This window comes from Acipenser ruthenus, chromosome 48 (assembly GCF_902713425.1).
Source record: "Acipenser ruthenus chromosome 48, fAciRut3.2 maternal haplotype, whole genome shotgun sequence".
Classification (NCBI taxonomy): Eukaryota; Metazoa; Chordata; class Actinopteri; order Acipenseriformes; family Acipenseridae; genus Acipenser; species Acipenser ruthenus.
The window spans coordinates 7,753,511-7,774,009 of NC_081236.1; the positions used below are offsets into that span (position 1 = coordinate 7,753,511).

General features: G+C 39.4%; 2 protein-coding genes across 2 annotated transcripts; one reads left to right on the forward strand and one right to left on the reverse strand.

The window, feature by feature from the left end:
* The first annotated feature begins 8,484 nt into the window (after positions 1-8,484).
* Positions 8,485-18,412, forward strand: LOC131721240 (zinc finger protein 883-like). Its single transcript, XM_059014697.1, has 4 exons — positions 8,485-8,571; positions 10,986-11,243; positions 11,920-12,340; positions 15,409-18,412. Exons 2-4 carry the CDS (start codon positions 11,004-11,006, stop codon positions 16,674-16,676), a joined length of 1,929 nt encoding a protein of 642 aa, XP_058870680.1. The 5' UTR covers positions 8,485-8,571; positions 10,986-11,003; the 3' UTR covers positions 16,677-18,412.
* Positions 18,413-18,769: 357 nt separating this feature from the next.
* LOC117970313 (phospholipase A and acyltransferase 4-like) lies at positions 18,770-20,209 on the reverse strand. The gene is made up of 4 exons (XM_034918141.2): positions 20,177-20,209; positions 19,873-19,981; positions 19,384-19,631; positions 18,770-18,868 (listed from the first exon to the last, which is right to left on the reverse strand). Exons 1-4 carry the CDS (start codon positions 20,192-20,194, stop codon positions 18,770-18,772), a joined length of 474 nt encoding a protein of 157 aa, XP_034774032.2. The 5' UTR covers positions 20,195-20,209.
* Positions 20,210-20,499: the final 290 nt, after the last annotated feature.

Consider the following 20,499-nt stretch of genomic DNA (forward strand, 5'->3'; position numbering starts at 1 on the left):
GTAACATGTAACAATAATAATCCTGGTTTGTTAACTTTAGTGTTTCGTTGCATTGGAACCCAAGGGCTGAAGCTGAAATGTATAGAAGGGGTTCAGACTGATACAAATGAACAAGGAAATGTCACTCACACTAACAAGGACCATATTGGAACAGGAAACATAATAACACCACATAAATCTTATAGCGGTGTTATTAATGTGCAAGAATAAACTGGATTGCTGGACTGCATTGAAAAAAATAAAAGTAAAAATTCTGCCATCTACTGGTCACTTTTATGAACTGATTCAAATATTAAATTCAGAATCTTAATAAAAAAGCCACATTTGTGTTTGAACTAATATGTTCAAACGCAAATGTACTTAATATGTTTGAAATAATGTTTAAATATACTTCCAATGAAGTGTACCTTTGTTTCCTTCACTAGTTTTATTCTGCTGGTATCATTTAAAACACTGAGGGAGACCTCAGTTCCAAACTCGTGCTGTGGAGCGTCACACAGGGTTTTTTTTTAATATTCCTGCGTGAAAGAAACACATTTTTTTATTTTGCTACAGGATATCTGGTACTATACTAGGTTAACATAAATACCAGTTTACAAGCCTTGCTTTCAGATAGTGAAATGGGCAGCAGTGTGGAGTAGTGGTTAGGGCTCTGGACTCTTGACCGGAGGGTTGTGGGTTCAATCCCTCGTAGGGGACACAGCTGCTGTACCCTTGAGCAAGATACTTTACCTAGATTGCTCCAGTAAAAACCCAACTGTATAAATGGGTAATTGTATGTAAAACATGTGTTATCTTGTAACAGTTGTAAGTCGCCCTGGATAAGGGCGTCTGCTAAGAAATAAATAATACACCAGTGCTGGCAATGTTTGTGTAAGTCTTTAAAAGAATATACACAGTTTGATAAAGTTTGTGGAACAGATCACAGATCATGTTTTGTAACAAATCTACATTTAATGCCCGAGGACAAAAGGACTCCTTACTGATCGGATGTTTTAGGAGAACGCATTCTAAAATACTCCACATAATTAATGAAAAGAGAAATATTGTAACTTTTGCCAACTTTCATCCATCATTCTTGAGATTAGACAGATCAAGTCCTTCGTTATTATAAACTTATTACAATTAATTCTGTGTAATTCTGTGTCTATAGTAAAGCCAGCCCTGCTGTTAAGGACAGATTCTGTCGGTCCCTTCAATGGCCTTAGTAGTACTGTAAATAAATAAATAAATGTCTTCTTTTTTCAGCAACTTCTAAACAGAATCCCGTGTGCTGTCATGGACAGTGTGGAGATGGAATCTGTCCAGATTAAAGAGGAGTTCCCTGAACTTGAACCTCTCCCCTTTACAATGGAGTTCTTTGGGCTGGCTTCCCTCCTCATTAAACAGGAGCTCTGTGAGATGCAATGTGACAGCAGCCAGCCAGAGGTCTCTGAGATTAAAGCTGAGCACAATGAATTGGAGATCCCGCAGACAGAAGAACACCTTCCTGTTAAACAAGAAGAGGTGCTGGAAATTGTCTGTATTAAACGGGGTCCCCCTGAAGTAGAGTTTGAGCACATGGAACCAGGGAAGGAAGAACCAGAGGACTTCAAACCAAACATCACTGAGCTGGAGCCTGTACGCCTGCGGGAGTGTAGTGTGGTGCTGGAGAGAATCTGTGTGAGAGAGCAAGGCGCTGGAGAGGAAGGCTCTCTCAACAGCATGCAAGGAGGTGGAAAGGAAGACAGGCGCTCACATTCAGAATGCAGTCTAGCAGGTGAGTGACTCCCAGTAGCTGTGACATTGTCATTCTAGATTGCGTGATAGTGTGGCAGAGAGGGAGGGAGGGAGCATGTGGGTTACATTACTAGCTATTTGTTTTTTCCTGTACCACTCACACCAGTTCAGGATAGGACTCGCTACTGGTGATCTTAAGATACAGATATAAGCCCCTTTCACACGGGCACCCCTACCCGATTATACCAAGGGGGAGAAGAGCTAAAGTACTGTATATAACATTAGAAATGTTCAGTGTCTAAATAGAGGGATATTATTGTACATGTGTAGCGTTATTAGGGGTGATTGATTCCATTTCATTTATTTTACACTTTTAGACTTCTACAAATATATAGTTTAAACGTTCAAGTAAAAAAATTGAGATTGCTATATCTTTTTATATAAATAGCTTTCTATAAATGATCGCACAGCCTATATGTCTGTAAAAAAGGTCTTCTGATTGTTCAGTGTTGTACCTCTGCTTTTCTACTCTCTTTAAAGAATGCAGTTGATCCTGTTCAGCCATTCGTGTATCTCAATCACACTGAGAAACACGTTCATGTGAAACAACTAAATGGGGGTTTTCATTTAAATGCAGAAGCGACTCCTCTTAATGTAAATTAAGAGAAAGATTGTAATAGAGTGTGTCCAGCATAAAATACTGTACTGTTCATTCTAGCTTTAATAAAGAGGAGTCTCTTATTAACATGTCGCGATCTCGTTTGCACATCCTGCTTGTAATGAAAAATGAAAGCTTGGCTGATTTAAATGCCAAGCCTTCCGATGCATCTGGTGAAGACAACGAAAGAAAACTGAGTAGCTGTATTTGCAGATACACTCTTCTTGTTAATATTTGGCCATTTTTGACAAAGTTGAAATAATTAAGCAAAATTAAAAACGCTTGACCCTTTACTGACATTTAAATTCTAAATGTTTAACACCTCTAAATGTAATGCTATTGAAAAATATATAATTGTAGGGTGTGTTAGAGGAAATAGACCCGAAACATTACAGGAGAACTCAGAGGGCAGATTTTGATCCCAGGGCTCGGTTTCACCAGCGTCCGTCTTTACTGACTTTGCTTTTACACATAAAGTAAAGGCTTTAAAGAGTAAGTAGCGGGGTTCTGAAAAATCTAGCATTACCCGCCCCCATGTGTTACTACAACTGTTTAAATAACGTACCTGTCATTTCTTTACATTGTTCACATCCGGCCACCTTTTTACACATAACTTTAAAGTCTATTGGAAAGCTCTTTTCAAAATGTCTGCTCTAGTGCACTGGGGTTTTAGATATGCACTCTAAATCACTGCAGGAAGAGAGATACTAAAAGACCCAAGTACTCTTTTCTGTTTCGTACCACATCAATGATCATTATTGCTGTGTTACCTGTTTGACAACATGGGCAATAATCAGTGTACTAGAGTGGACATTTTGTAAAGAGCTTTGAAGCAAACTTTATAGTTATGGGAGTAAAGTTGTCAGGATGTGAACAATGAATAGAGAAATATATTATTTAAACAGTTGTAGCAACACATGGGGAGGGTAACAATGACTTTTCCCAATTTACTAAATAAAAAGGCAACAGTTCAAACAAACAAGGAACACCATATGAAGTTGAAAAAGGAAATATATAGAAGGGTGCTCAAACTTTTTTTCACTAATGGGAGCTCCACAATAGCCAATGAAAATAAATAGTAAAAAACAAACCTACCTGTACATTGTTGTGAGTCAAATACATTAAATTACTGCACGCAAAATCGTCAATAATGTCTCCTTGGGTTTGACTCGCTTCATTAAAGAAAATGCCCTTTTCTCCAGAGCAGAGAATCATCAATGTTTTGACATGCAAGTATATTCAGGTGTTTCCTATGGTAGCTTTCTATACCCTGTATAATTGTGTACCCTTGATGATTCCATCCTGACACAGCTGCATTTTCTTTCAAAGATCGCTGGATATGAACACTTGATGATTCTGGACAGTACATGTGAAAAAAAATGAAAACGTGTTTTAAAAAGAATCTTTTCTAAGGTTACTTTAAATCCAGGGTTTCATGGATGAGCAACACAGGAGGCTGAATGTCCTGTATATCTAGAAAATCAGTGGAGTTAAATGTGCGGTTTTTATTTTGCCACATCACTAGTTTTGTTTTGTTCACAATATGTGTTGCAAGCTGCAGGAGTGCTTGAGAAAACACCTGGGCTCGGGTACAGAAATATCACATGTGCGCGTCCAGCAGTCTGAGAAACTGCATCTGCACAGGGGATGCAGAATTCTATGGGGTACAGAAATCTGCATAACACCCGTCAGAACAATTTGATTTTGAGATACATGCCTCAGTTCGAATGTCGGGGAGTGAAGTTCTTTCCAGGTTGGGCGCAGATCTGTATATTTAAAAAAAACAAAAAACCCACATAACCGTTTTGGGCCCCGCCTTGAGTTTGGGCACGAGGCACATGCCTAGTTTGCCTGTGTGTTAATCGGCCCTGCACATGCCCTAAGGCATGTGCAGGAGTGTGGATGACATTATTCAACCTGTCGCACAGGGTCAGAGACCCTCAACTCCAACCAGAAATTGTCAGTCTGAATTATGAACCAACCTTAAGCCTACAAGCACTTCCCCTCACTCTTTCCTGTTCATATTTTCCAGGTTCCAGTCCAGCAGCTAAAGTGAGGGCAGGTGGTGGAGAATATCCTGACTGTGGGAAAGGTTTCATGCTGTTGGGGCATTTAAACAAAACCCAACAAACTCACACAGGAGAGAAACCGTATCACTGCTCTGACTGTGGGAAGAGTTTCAATCATTTTAGAAACCTAAAACAACACCAGCGAATTCACACAGGAGAGAAACCGTATCACTGCTTTGACTGTGGGAAGAGTTTCACTGTGAAACAAAGCCTTCAATACCACCAGTGGACTCACACAGGAGAGAAGCCATATTGCTGCTCTGACTGTGGGAAGAGTTTCAGACGGGCAGACAGGCTTGTTTCACACCAGCGAACTCACACAGGAGAAAAACCGTATCACTGCTCTGACTGTGGGAAGAGTTTCAGTGTGAAACGAGGCCTTCAAAACCACCAGTGGACTCACACAGGAGAGAAACCGTATCGCTGCTCTGACTGTGGGAAGAGTTACAGTCAGTTAGGAAGCCTAAAAGGACACCAGCGAACTCACACAGGAGAGAAACCGTATCGCTGCTCTGACTGTGGGAAGAGTTTCAGACGGGCAGACAACCTTGTTTCACACCAGCGAACTCACACAGGAGAGAAACCGTATCGCTGCTCTGACTGTGGGAAGAGTTTCATTCGGGCAGACAGCTTTGTTTCACACCAGCGAACTCACACAGGAGAAAAACCGTATCGCTGCTCTGACTGTGGGAAGAGTTTCAGTGTGAAACAAGTCCTTCATAAACACCAGCGAATTCACAGAAGAGATAAACTTTAAAAACCATGTTCAATGGGACTTTTCACTCATGAGGGGAAAATAATATTAACCTTGCATTACGAATCCCTGTGTAATAACTGTTTTGTAGATCACTCTTGAGCATGCATTTAAAACTCTCTTGCACTCTGTGTCAGATAGTGGGTGGTGATGCGGACACGTCACAAGAGGCTTCTCTGCTGTCAGTTTAACTCAGACTGTCAATGCAGTCAGTGCCTGGGAGTGGGAATATGCAGAAAGGAAACTATTCCACACCTCATCTGATGGACGAGTCAGGAGAAATCAATAACTCAGTGTGGAAATGAGTTTCAGGATTCAACATTTTGAACTTACTCAATTTATTTATTTTCAAGTTAATTATCATGCTTTTTATTTTTTTTTAATGATCTAATGTACAATAAATGATAAATTGTTTGTTTGTCATGATTTGTGTTGTGTGATGCTGTAGAGAATTCCTGTTTTCCAAGGTGCTGGTTAATCTTCCCCTCTGGTAACAGCTCGTGCACAGCTCCTGGGTATTGCAAAACGTCAGCAAGTTTAGAGCTAGAATTCAGTACTTTTAACCATTCCACATAAAGAAGATGGAAACCAGTTTTCCCCCCTCTACACATTTATATAATTAAGAGTGAAATTAAACTTTTTAATATCGCAGTACAGAACTATTTATTCTCATTTCCCACTTGCTGCTCTGCTCTGCAGGGTCAGGTGTCCATGCTCACACAGCTGCTTTGCTGCGGAATGCAAACGTGTCATGTGACAGAGTTGCATTCCACAGCCGGTGCAGAGCTTCCCTTTAAGAGTTAATTTTAAAAGAATAATATGTATCAGAAATTAATGCACGATGATGCTGAAGAAAAAAAATTGTCATTGTGAAAGACTGGATCCTATTATAATACAAAGCGCAGCACAATCTGAGTTCCATTTAGTTTAGATTCAAGTTTAGTTGTGTGCGACGCACGGGTGTGGCCGGCCCTTTGTTTGTGAAATGAACGCGGCATGGCGGCATCAACAAGAGTCCTACTGAAAAGAAGATCAGGATGACTGGGGTGAGTGCCTGCAATTACTCTCACTGACACTAGAGACCACTACAATAATGTCTATGCTTTGTTTACTGTGCTTTGATAGACACCTCTTTAAACACATCTGTAATTGTGAAATATGCAGTTGAATGCATATTTTCAGGAGAAATACTGTTATTAATACAGTCTGCAGTGGGAAAATGGCAAAAGACACAAACAACTTTTCTGCCAGTTCTTACTGGCATGACGGGTATTAGAATACAGACGTGCTCAAATTTGTTGGTACCCCTCCACAAAAAACGAAGAATGAACAATTTTCTCTGAAATAACTTGAAACTGATAAGTAATTGGCATCCACCATTGTTTATTCCATATTTAATAGAAATCAGACTTTTGATTTTTTATTCAACATAATATTGTAAATAATAAAACAAATGAAAATGGCATGGACAAAAATGATGGGACCGCTAACCTAATATTTTGTTGCACAATCTTTAGAGGCAATCACTGCAATCAAACGTTTTCTGTAACTCTCAGTGAGACTTCTGCACCTGTTAACAGGTAGTTTGGCCTACTCTTCCTGAGCAAACTGCTCCAGCTGTCTCAGGTTTGATGGGTGCCTTCTCCAGACTGCAAGTTTCAGCTCTTTCCATAGATGTTCGATAGGATTCAGATCAGGACTCATAGAAGGCCACTTCATAATAGTCCAATGTTTTGTTCTTATCCATTCTTGGGTGCTTTTAGCTGTGTGTTTTGGGTCATTATCCTGTTGGAGGACCCATGACCTGCGACTGAGACAGAGCTTTCTGACACTGGGCAGTACGTTTCGCTCCAGAAATCCTTGATAGTCTTGATTTCATTGTGCCCTGCACAGATTCAAGACACCCTGTGCCAGGCGCAGCAAAGCAGCCCCAAAACATAACCGAGCCTCCTCCATGTTTCACTGTAGGTATGGTGTTCTTTTCTTTGAAAGCTTCATTTTTCGTCTATGAACATAGAGCTGATGTGACTTGCCAAAAAGCTCCAGTTTTGACTCATCTGTCCAAAGGACATTCTCCCAGAAGGATTGTGGCTTGTCAATATGCATTTTAGCAAATTCCAGTCTGGCTTTATGTTTTTCTGTCAAATGTGGAGTCCTCCTGGGTCTTCTTCCATGGAGCCTACTTTCGCTCAAAAAGCGACGGATGGTGCGATCAGAAACTGACGTACCTTCACCTTGGAGTTCAGCTTGTATCTCTTTGGCAGTTATCCTTGGTTCTTTTTCTACCATTCGCACTATCCTTCTGTTCACTCTGGGGTCGATTTTCCTCTTGCGGCCGCGCCCAGGGAGGTTGGCTACAGTTCCATGGACCTCAAACTTCTTAATAATATTTGCAACTGTTGTCACAGGAACATCAAGCTGCTTGGAGATGGTCTTGTAGCCTTTACCTTTACCATGCTTGTCTATTATTTTCTTTCTGATCTCCTCAGACAACTCTCTCCTTTGCTTTCTCTGGTCCATGTTCAGTATGGTGCACACAATGATACCAAACAGCACAGTGACTACTTTTCTCCATTTAAATAGGCTGAATGACTGATTACAAGATTGGAGACATGTGTGATACTAATTAAAGAAACTAATTAGTTTGAAATATCACTATAATCCAATTATGTATTATCTTTTCTAAGGGGTACCAACAAATGTGTCCAGGCGATTTTAGAATATCTTTGTAGAATAAGCAATAATTCATCTCTTTTCACAGCTTCTTTGCTTTATTCTATGACATACCAAAGGCATGCAAGTATACATGATAAAATAGCTTTTCATTTCATCACTTTTCAGGAGGAATGAAGCATTATTTCAATGAGCTGTAAGGGTACCAACAAACGCACGCACTGAACTGTTAACATAACTTTTCAAGAAGTATTTAAAGAGCTTAGTTTATACAGATTTGTTTTTATTTAAAAAACAGGACTGCAAAGTATTGTGTCGGAGCTCAAAATATGTCTATCTATTCAAATCAGTAAACGATAAACGCGTTTTTTTTTTAAATGCGAAATTTTATGTTAATAAGAAACACTTTCCATACAGATTGAACACAATCTGACGCCTGTCACACAAAAGTAAATATTAATTAAGTGGTCCATTAATAAGCATAAAAATAATGACAATTTAAGTCAAAAAGTTCTGTTTAGCGTTTCCCTTTTAAGTGCTGGTTTGGGGAAACGTTGCCCCTTTAAATGAGTTTGGAGGCCCTTGACCTTTTTAAACCCTGCACTGATGCACTATGGGATGGCGTCTTTTCCTGCAGGGAAGTCTCTCTCTGTTGCTCATGGCTGAAGGTTTGCTGTGGGATATTTAAAAGTGTTCAGGTTGGCTTTACCGAGTTCCGTTTATTGTAAAACTACATAGTTAGAAAGCGTAATACTTTTACTAGCTTTTGTTTTCATGTACAGTTTTAAGACGGTTCTGTAGTACAGAGTAGCTTTGCTGTCGCTTCTCCTCTCTTACTGTTTAGCTCTTGAATATTTCCTGTTGGTGTTTTGTTGGTTTTCTCTGCTGCTCGATCCCGGCTTTTCCTTTCTCTCGTGTTCTACTGGATCCCCTACAGACCAGCACGCAGGCCGGGGAGATCAAGCTGATTGATAATAATAATAATAACAATAATAATAATAATAACAACAATAATAATAATAATAATAATAATAATAATTAATAATAATAATAATAATAATAATTATTATTATTATTTATTGGATGGTCCAAGAAGAGCAGTGTTTTGGATTCCTTGGATATTTTTTGTTTTATTTTGTTTCCTGTTTTTTTGTATCTTAACAATACGTTTATTTTTTGTGTTGGACTGTTTTTTGATGAGCAGGGTACGAGACTGTTATATTTGAGGCATTGGATTTGCTTTGAAACGCTATTGCCTTATTGATTGCATATACGCATTACTGTATGTAGCGTGGCTGAAGTCATTTAGCAAATATTGTTTTTTCTTTTTCTTTTGTTCTTACCTGTGCCACAATCTTAGTGGTTAATTTCAACCCTCTCCTATTGCGCTCTGGTCTATTAGTCTCCATGGTTACTGGCGCTTCTTAGGTTTCTTATTGAGTGTTCCATTCGTGTGTGTGTGTGCTTGTGCGTGCAACAGAAATTAAACTGTTTGCAACCAGCGAGCCCAGCAATCCTATTACTGCTGTCAAACTGCCTTCCTGCCATCTACTTTATACAGTATTATTTAAAGGGTCTTTGGTAGAAACCTGTTCTTATTCTGGGAATACCGGGTTGGCCTGGTGCTCAAGGTTGATTGTTAGTGTAACGTTACAAGCGATCCTTTTGGTGGTAGTAGTGAATGCATATATGCTATTTTAAACTGTAAATGTTATTGTATTGTAGTCTGTGCTTGGCATATATAATGAGTGTGTGTGTGTGTAATATATATATATATATATATATATATATATATATATATATATATATATATATATATATATATATTTATATTTCCTACAATAACATGTTTTCTTTTTAACTTTGTCAACATCTCTTGATCTGCTTGTATTTCCAGTTTTTTTGTCACTGTAAGTGATAAATTATTCTCTATTGATTTATCAAATTACAAACCCCCTTCTCAAAACACTAACAAAGATGCATTCTCATCAAATTACAAACCAAGATGAATCCCCCTTCTTAAAACACTAACAAAGATGCATTCTCATCAAATTACAAACCAAGATGAATCCCCCTTCTCAAAACACTAACAAAGATGCATTCTCATCAAATTACAAACCAAGATGAATCCCCCTTCTCAAAACACTAACAAAGATGCATTCTCATCCAATTACAAACCAAGATGAATCCCCCTTCTCAAAACACTAACAAAGATGCATTCTCATCAAATTACAAACCAAGATGAATCCCCCTTCTCAAAACACTAACAAAGATGCATTCTCATCCAATTACAAACCAAGATGAATCCCCCTTCTCAAAACACTAACAAAGATGCATTCTCATCCAATTACAAACCAAGATGAATCCCCCTTCTCAAAACACTAACAAAGATGCATTCTCATCAAATTACAAACCAAGATGAATCCCCCTTCTCAAAACACTAACAAAGATGCATTCTCATCAAATTACAAACCAAGATGAATCCCCCTTCTCAAAACACTAACAAAGATGCATTCTCATCAAATTACAAACCAAGATGAATCCCCCTTCTCAAAACACTAACAAAGATGCATTCTCATCCAATTACAAACCAAGATGAATCCCCCTTCTCAAAACACTAACAAAGATGCATTCTCATCAAATTACAAACCAAGATGAATCCCCCTTCTCAAAACACTAACAAAGATGCATTCTCATCAAATTACAAACCAAGATGAATCCCCCTTCTCAAAACACTAACAAAGATGCATCCTCATCAAATTACAAACCAAGATGAATCCCCCTTCTCAAAACACTAACAAAGATGCATTCTCAAACTACCAGTAAAATACAAATGTATGATTGGTTTAAAAGGGTAGCCAGTTAAAGTTCAAAATACTGCATTCTGATTGGCTACTTGAGAGAATGGTGCCACTTATAATATTGACTGCTTTCACCACATAGGGAGCACAAAGTTGCTGCTGAACCTCTGTTAACTTTACCTGCAACACAAGTTCACTTCTCACTTCCTTCATTACTAAAGACACCCTGCTAGTAAGATTTTGTGAATCCCTTAATTGTCTTTTGATTTGATCAATTTTACTCATTTTTCATTATTTTTTTTTTGCTGCAGCTACTCAGCAGAACCCCCATGTCTGATGCCAGGGATCGTGTGAAAATGGAATCTGTCCCCATTAAAGAGGAGCTCCCTGAGCTTGAACTGGTCCCCATTAGACTGGTTTTCTCCGGATTGCCTTCCCTCCCCATGAAACAGGAGATGCCATGTGACAGCATCAAGCCAGAGGTGTCTGGTATTAAAGATGAGAGCAATGAACTGGAGATCCCCCAGACAGCAGGACCAGGTCCCATTAAAGAAGAGGTGCTGGAAATGGTATGTATGAAATATATTGTATTGTGTAGATGCCACTTAACCTAGTAATGATGTCAAACCCACAAACTTTGCTGCTTTCCTTTGTGCTGTTAACATGCAGAGATGTGTTTCTTAAGTGCCGTCCTCATCAAAAAATGAGTAGACTCTCCTCTGTGAGAAATCCGTTTTCAAGCCGGCTCCAGCCTGGAAAGGACCTGGTGTTTGAGGATCCCATTTCTTTACTTCAATGCCTTATTTATAGGTGATGGATATTATTTATCACACATAAGCACTTCATTGCTCTCCATAATGGCAATCTTTTTAAATAATGCTAAAATCAAATCTCTTCTACAGTACATTTTTTTAAGTTTGCATTCTGTCTGTCTTGCTGCTTGTCTGTGTTCTCTCTGTGTCTTTCTGTCTGTTTGTCTAATGAGGTAAAACACAAAAAATCAAAACTCGAATCGGCTCTCGGTATTGGCCAAGACAATCTTATCAGGACATCTTTAATTTCTTTTCCTTTTTTTGAAGTATGAAAACTTGTCTGGATATTAACACTGGGGGTGAAAATTGCATGAATGTTACTCCGCAACAACATGCAGGGACTGAGAACTTCATCTTTTTAAAACCCCAGATAGCTGCTCTTTTTAAACAGCTTTCATAGCATTTTGAATCATTTTTCATTTTCTTCTTACAGCAGCCACTAAGCAGAAGCATGTGTGATGCCATGGACAGTGTGAAGACTGAATCTGACCTGATTAAAGAGGAGCTCCCTGAACTTGAAGTGGTCCCCATTACACTGTTATCTGCACTGGCTTCCCTCCCCATTAAACAGGAGCTCTGTGAGATCATGCCATGCAGTGGCATCAAGCCAGAGGGGTGTGCTGGGATTAAAGCTGAACCCAGTGAATTGGAGATCTGCCAGACAGAAGAACCCGTTTCCTTGAAAGCAGCCCCCCCTGCGCTGGGTCCTGTACACCTGCGGGCGTGTAGCGTGGTGCTGAAGAGAATCTGCCTGAGAATGCAGGGCGCTGGAGCGGGAGCCAGCTCTCCCAACAGCATGCGAGGATGTGGAAAGGAAGACGGGGGGAGCTCCCATTCAGAGTGCAGTCCAGCAGGTGAGTAACTCTGAGTAGCTGTGACGACGTCATTCTACTGTGTCATATTATCCACAGCAGGACTGAGAGGCAGGGAGCAGATGGGTTACACTACTAGCTACTTAATATCACTCCTGTTAATGTCGCACTCCCATTATCATTCAATTACATTGCCCCCAGTATGATTACTGTTATTTTCTTAGATGCCCTTACATTATTTTTACATACAATTACCCTTTGTGTACTGCTTGGTTTTTACTTGAGCAATCTAGGTAAAGTACCTTGTTCAAGGGTACAATAGCAGTGTCCCCCATCTCAGATTGAACCCACAACCCTCCAGTGAACAGTCCAGAGCCCTGCTGCCCTATAGTGTGATGTAAGTCAATGGAAACTGAGTCCTGTTTAATCACTTCTTGGTCCAGTCACTGCAGGTAGAAACCTTTTTTATTGACTAACCATAATCGAATTAAACAAAAAACACTCAGTTCAACTATTTGCCTTATCAAAGCTGTTGAATGATTTGAAAGAGATGGATATTTCAGGTTCTGTATGAAAATGAATAGAACTTGAAATCTAATCAACTACTTATGAGCTGAAAAATAGTTTAAAAATGTGATCAACCAAATTGTAAGTTCACTTGAGTGTTCATTTAAGTAACTGAGAGCTCAGCTGGAACAAAACCCAGCAGAAACAATGGGTCCCCAGGACCAGACTGTGAACCACTGCTTTAGAAGTGAAGAAAGGTCACTGTTCTTTGTGACTAAAAGCATTGACATGTGAATTGTAAAAGATAATCAGAACAATTAGAATATGAACACCTGTGACGTGAGACCATGGCCATGTTTACATGCAGAAAGTGAAAAACGGGGTCTTTTAACTTGCTCTCTTTTGCTAATGACTTCCCTACAGTGCCGTTTGCATGAGAGTTAATTTTATCGAGAGAAATTGTCCTTCCAAATGCAAACGACCCCAAGCCGAAATACCACAGAATGAGCTGAAGCATAGTACTGAGTGACAAGTGAACTCGTTATAAATTTGATATGTGTGGCACAGTGATGAGACCATTGAAAGGAGATAAGATACTGTCGCTGGGTTTGTTTCCTTGATTTTTAACTGAAGAGATTCATGTTTATTTTTTGTTGGTTTAGCAAGAACAGACTTATGAATGTGAACAGACCTTGAATGTGTGTGTAGGTTGCCACAGAATGGTCATCTTTGGATTGGAAATTATCGTTCTGTAATGTTGTTCCTAATTGAATGAAGAGTTTAAACAAAGTCACATTGTCACCAGCCATTACTGCAGTTGTTTTGGTTTGAATCAGTGACTCTTCAAAGCTTCTGAAGGATTATAGCTAATGACGCTATTTTAGAATTCGGTTTTGAAAGTAAACGAGTTTTAATAAGCAGAGGAGCGAATATAGTTTTTGACCGTTGATACCGTTTGATACGTATATAGATTAATAACAAGACTGTATACATAGAAATCATAATGACACTATCCTTCGGTCCTTTTACATTCTTAAAGGATGTAAAGACATAATAAGAAAATAGTTACACTGAAGAACATTCATTTGTGCTTGGATGGAGTTACTGGCACGAGACATATTGCTGTATTTGAAGGGTTCTCCACTCGTCTGACTATTATTGGATGTAAGTAAAGACAAGCTTATTGTTTTCTGAAGATTGGGAAGTCTGTACGCTGGAATTATTCTTTAAGTTAAGAGTTGGAAGTGATGTGTGGAGCACAGTGACTGGATGACGAGTCGTAATGTTTAGGATACCTAGCTTACAAAAACTAACAAGTGGTAAAATTTACTAAAATTCCAAGTATTTACTATCCCAAGGGTTCAATATTAATCGGAAGGCAAGCTAAAGATTCAAAACAGTGAAAAAAAAATTGAATTCTGTCAACATTGATATCCGTTGCCTAAATATCCTAAGAAACATCGGCCCAAACCAAATCAAAACCTGCGTAAGCTGCTCATCTCACTTTATAGAAACAGTGTTTAACAGCATTTATAGCAGTTTGGTTTTTTAAAGTGTGATCAGCAGATTGTGCAGGTTTTGGTTTGGCCTGGGCCATGTTCTGCTTTATTTTGACAGTTGAAAGTATGCCTGTTAAAATGTAGGTATCCTTGTTTGAAGATCAGTTAGTTGGTTCTCAACCTGTTTACCATGGTGGGCCTCATATGCAGCTCTCTGTGTTGTGTGGGCTGTACTTTTTACTCAGTACCCACACAATAGTACTTATTACCTGTGTCTCAAAACAAAATGTTATCTATTATCTCAGCAATGCCATACAAATCAATATAATACCTCTCATTGCTACACTGGCAAATGTCGACCAAAGGCATTTAAAATGAGCTGTTAAAATGAATTTCTGCTTACTCTCCTGATATCTGTGACTGTATTTATAAAAAGAAGCCAAGTTAGAAGCAACATTTGTGTTAATCCTGGCCCAGCACCATTCCAGTTGTGCCTATTTGCTTGATGCTTGACAAGATTGGGGGGTGTTACAACATTCTGCCACCCAGCTGCTTTAGTCTGCCACCCTGGTGACTGAAAATTCCTGGGGGGGGAACCCTGTATCATTCATGTGGAATTATTTGGTGGTAGTTAAGTGAGAGATTGCATTTTAGTGTCTTTATTTAGCTCATGTTTTTGCCTACATGTGTTTTATTTATTTATTTTTTGCTTTTGTTTTATTCTTTGTATATTGTGATTACAGAAGTTTGTGTTTGTTGTAAACTAGAAACCTATTTAAACATACTGAATGACAAGTTCAACAATATATAGCTTTCAACCATTTCTTATGACAAAACGGGTACAATCTGGAACAAAAGAGATGATAATCTGTACATTTCCTGATTCCTTTTACTCATGGCTTTCCTATTGGCTGAAGTATAATGCTGGCTCCAGAAATCCGCCTGCTGGAATTGCAACCTCCCTGGTGGAGACTACGCTACAGTTCTGTGTTTGCTAATAACCCAATGTAGAAAAAGGTTATGAAACAACAAAATGAGGAAGATACAATTGCAGCATTCCCTACTTGAAACAGTCTGACTTTCTCTCCTGTTTGTATTTTCCAGGTTCCAGAATAGCAGCTAAAGCAAGGGCGAGCAGTGACTGTGGGAATGGTGTCACCAAGTCAGGAGGTTTTAGAATACTCCAGCGAACGCGCAGAGGAAAGAAACCATATCTCTGCTCTGACTGTGGGAAGAGTTTCAGTTGGTCAGAAAACCTTGCAACACACCAGCGAATTCACACAGGAGAGAAACCATTTCACTGCTCTGACTGTGAGAAGAGTTTCAGTCATTCAGCAACCCTTGTAATACACCAGCGAATTCATACAGGAGAAAAACCGTATCAGTGCTCTGACTGTGGGAAGGGGTTCAGTCACTTAGGAGATCTTGTAAAACACCGGCGTGTACACACAGGAGAGAAACCATATCGCTGCTCTGACTGTGGGAAGAGGTTTAGTCATTCAGCAACCCTTGTAATACACCAGCGAATTCATACAGGAGAAAAACCGTATCGCTGTTCTGAATGTGGGAAAGGGTTCAGTCACTTGGGAGATCTTGTAAAACACTGCCGTGTTCACACAGGAGAGAAACCGTATCAGTGTTCTGACTGTGGGATGAGGTTTAATCAGTCAGGACACCTTAAAACACACCAGCGAACACACACAGGAGAGAAACCATATCGCTCTGACTGTGGGCAGAGTTTCAGTCGGTCAGGAAACTTTGCATCTCGCCAGCAAATTCACACAGGAGAGAAACCATATCACTGTTCTGACTGTGGGAAGAGGTTTAGTCATTCGGCAGCCCTTGTAATACACCATCGAATTCACACTGGAGAGAAACCATATCAGTGTTCTGACTGTGGGATGAGGTTTAATCAGTCAGGACACCTTAAAACACACCAGCGAACACACACAGGAGAGAAACCGTATCGCTGTGACTGTGGGAAGACGTTCAGTTCATCAACAAACCTTGTATCACACCAGCGAATTCACACAGGAGTCAAACCATATCACTGTTCAGACTGTAAGAAGAGTTTCATTCAGTCAGGAGATCTTGTAAAACACCAGCGTGTTCACACAGGAGAGAAACCATATCACTGTTCTGATTGTGGGAAGGGTTTCAGTTCGTCAGGATACCTTGTTGTACACAAACGACTTCACACAGGAGAGAAACCATATGGCTGTTCTGATTGTGGGACGAGGTTTAATCAGTCAGGACACCTTAAAACACACCAGCGAACTCACACAGGAGTGAAACCGTATCACTGTTCTGATTGCGGGAAGAGTTACAGTGATTCAAGAGACTTTGTAAAACACCAGCGAATTCACAGATGATAAAAAATGCATTGCTTCTCTGACTGTGGGAAGAGTTTCTATAAGTCACGACACCTTGTAAGACGCGAGTGAATTCATGCAAGAGAGAAACCAAAAAAAAAACACCTTTAGATTTCAGTGATGTTCCGTATGAAATAACTTTGGTCTGTTTTGGTCAGAAGAGCCAGCTTCTGTTTCATTGTCACAGAGCTGCCTAGTGTGGGTGCCTGAGCTGTGGAGACAGACCCTGCCAAAAATCTTTAACCCTTTGAGTAGTACGAATGTACCGGTACGTCATTGAATTAATGGTCCCCAGGGAGTATGAATGTACGGGTACGTTCTGCAAATTTTGAGCTTTTGAATTTGAATTTTGAACTACAATTACTGGGTCTACAAAACTGCTGATAATCTGATATTGTAACACTAGGTGTCTGTAACACCTTGTAATGGTCTCTTGCGTCATCTGCCAGATACTGACAGAATTACACACACCAAACCCAGTCAAAAAATGACCACAATGTCTGGAAAACAGCGGGAAATGCTCTGTGGGAAAGAAGTACGAGAAATTATACTGAATTCCGATTTAAATTCTTCTACTGAATCAGGCGTTAGTGAAAATATCAGTGAAGAATATTTACCTTCCTCGAGTGGCCCAAGCTCAGACAATGTGACAAGGATCACTGAGCTACATTTTCCTCACTGCCTTCACCCTCACCACGTGTTTACCCGGACGTGTTGTTGATCCTGATCGTTGTTTATTGAGTACCTGTTACTTTTGTCAAAACCTTTCGCTATGACAAAATAACGATTCATCTTTATTTGTTTTGTTTATTTACTATAAGAAATAGTTGTTTATATATTTTCATTGTGTAATAAATTGCTAATAGGCCTACCAACAGATGTGTCGATGTGAGGAGTGTAAATATGAGAAATTAAAAAAAAAACTCACTCCAGTGGGCCCATCAAAACATTCTAAAACTTACTACTCAAAGGGTTCATTCATATATTTAGGAAAAGTCAAAAACTGGCTGTGGCAGCACGATTGCCCTGCACAATGGGGAATTTAGTGTTGGTGTAATTTGTATGTGGAAGTGGGTTTATTGTGTATCATTGTGGGAGTTGATTTTCTGTGATTAGATTATTGTTTACAGACGGGCGCTCCATTGAGACTTGCTGCCTGCTAGGTTTGGTTGAGGGGAAGGAGAGGGGAAGGTTTGGTTGACAGCAAGTGATTGGCTGTGCTGTTCCTCAAGCGGCAGGTGGGCGAGTCTTGAGTGTCCGTCAGTTTAAAAACATCCAGTGGAGATCGCTCTGGGCGACTGCATTGCCATGCTTCAGAGGGGAGCTGCGTATACTCAGGAAGAGAGCATCTGCTCTGCAGGAACGGGAGCTATGCAACCCTGCAACTGCAAGCGGTGCTTGTGAAGGCTGTGTGAAGCAGCAGGAGTCGTCATATGAACACCGGCTCATCAGTAGATTAGTTTAGGGGATAGTAATCCCATGTAATGTACAGCGAGGGTTATGTAGTGTAGCCGGTTCCTGGAGCGGGACGCCTCGTTTATAAGGCTAGCACTCGCCCTGTGTGTACCTTTTATTTGTAGTTTTTGTACTGTGTTTTATTTTTTCTATTGCACAGCTTGCTGTATGTGTCCTCTGTGTGTTACCATGGCTGGCAACATCACATGACCCTTTTGTTTACTTTGTTTTGTGAATAAATCCTGCGTGCCTGTGCTGGCGTTCAAACTCCACCTTCCCATGTCTGTGATGCTTAAACAGCGGTTACCCACACACGGGAGACGAGCGCCCTGTCACACGGACACACACATACGATTTACAGCAGAAGAGTATTTAACATTTTAAATGCAAAATGGGTCAAACTGACCTGCATGGCGGTTCTACTGTTAAATGACTACAGTGAAAGGAATTTGATGCAACTTGAATTTTTATTGATTTCATTTTTACAACAATAGATTCATTTTGCTCACCATAATTAAAGAAGTAAGAATATTTTAACAAGCATTTTCTATTGTACTTTGTAAAGAGAAATTGTGCCCTTTATCAGAAAGGCAAGGAACACCACAAAAGATGAAGAAATTCATCAGGTGAATAAGCTGTTACTTTTTGAACTTCTCTCTTCCAAAGACAGAAAAAGGGTCCATTTCTGCACGGAAATCTGTCAGGTTTTTGCCCACGGATTTGGCTGCACTTTCCCCCTACCGAAAGAAAAAAGAAAATGATGAATCCAAACTGCAGTTAAAATGACTTCAGCACCTGCCACGTGTTTGTTTGCTAGCTTTGTTTCTGACTATTTTGAACATCTAAAGGCCTGGAAGTTTCCAATTGTAAATCCAAGTGAATCTAAATTCAGATCAGATCGACGGTCATGACATAGAATACATGTTATGGAAATATACAGTCAGTAAAAAGGTCATGTTTCAAGTTAAGGCTTAAATTATACAGTATATCCCTGCAGAGTGGTTTAGTAAATAGACAGATATCCATGTCCCATAACAAGGCATTCATGTGTTACAGTATTGAAAAAACAAAAAGGCATTTTGTTGTATTTGCAGAAACCTTATAAAATGCAGAACCTTCATTGGGTAAATACGGCTATATGGGGGCATAATTAGTTTCGGGAGTTAAATAATACATTATTCTGCTTATTGACCATGACAGTTATTAATACATTATCTAAAAATAAATACATAAAAACATGAACAAATATTACCTCGGGAGATATTTCCTTGCCGTACCGTATTTGTGTAGCAAAGTGTTGACAGTTCTTTCCAAAGGGATCATACTTTATTTGGGTACCAATCATTTTGTCCATGTCTGCTTTCATCTGCTCAGGACTTCTTGGTTTATTATGTGTGTCCAGTTCTTTGTACACAGAGTAGGCACTTTTTCCAGCCACCTTGTTAAGTTCTTCCTTCACCAATTTAGAAGTAATGGCCAAAGGCTTGCTGTTGGACTCTCCTATATAATAATTGTAATGTTGGTATATGGGCATTACATTATGAGAAAAAAATCAATAGACACTGGGAGAAAGCATCTAGGATATTCAAGTTCTAATGATTCCCAACAAGTTTAAAACATGTAAGTATAACAAATATATCAATTATGCCATAAAAGAAATGAGAAAAATCAATACAAAACACAGCATACTGCTATTTAGATCATATAGCTGAAGACAAACAAACCAAAACACACGTTCTACCTCCTGAAACGTTGACAACGTAATGTTTTCCATGTTCCTGTCCGTAATAAACCCCCCAGTGATGATAGAGTCCACGGTTAAAGGAGATTATGTCTCCCACATTATATTCCTGGAGATAAAAATACAGACATGGTTATGAGAAGAGACAAGACACTCTTAATACAAAGTGTGGATAATGCATTGTGTGGCCATGAAGAGCTAAACAAGATCAACTAAAAGTTGGAGACAAAGATAGTTGATAGTTGATAGTTGTATATTTGAACACAATTCCTGTATTTCAAGAAAGCATAGTACCATTACTTACCGGGTTTTCCTTAGACATCTTGGCAGTGTCTCTCTGTAGATTAACTGAATAGAAACGAACAGAAATTCAAGTTTTGGTTTTAGTTTTTATGACAGAATTTGTTCAAACAAAATAGGAAGTGCAACTCTCCACCTTAATGTCTCTCCAGAAGCAATTAGGGGGTGATTCACACCAGCTGTTAGTATTACAGTTCAGTTTCTTTCTAATGCAGTTAATGAAATAATCATCATCATAAACTCACCCCAGTGTAATTCCTTCTTTCCTGAAGCACTGTTATGTTTGTAACATAACGTCAGTCTTTTATATATGCCCTGCTTTTGGGG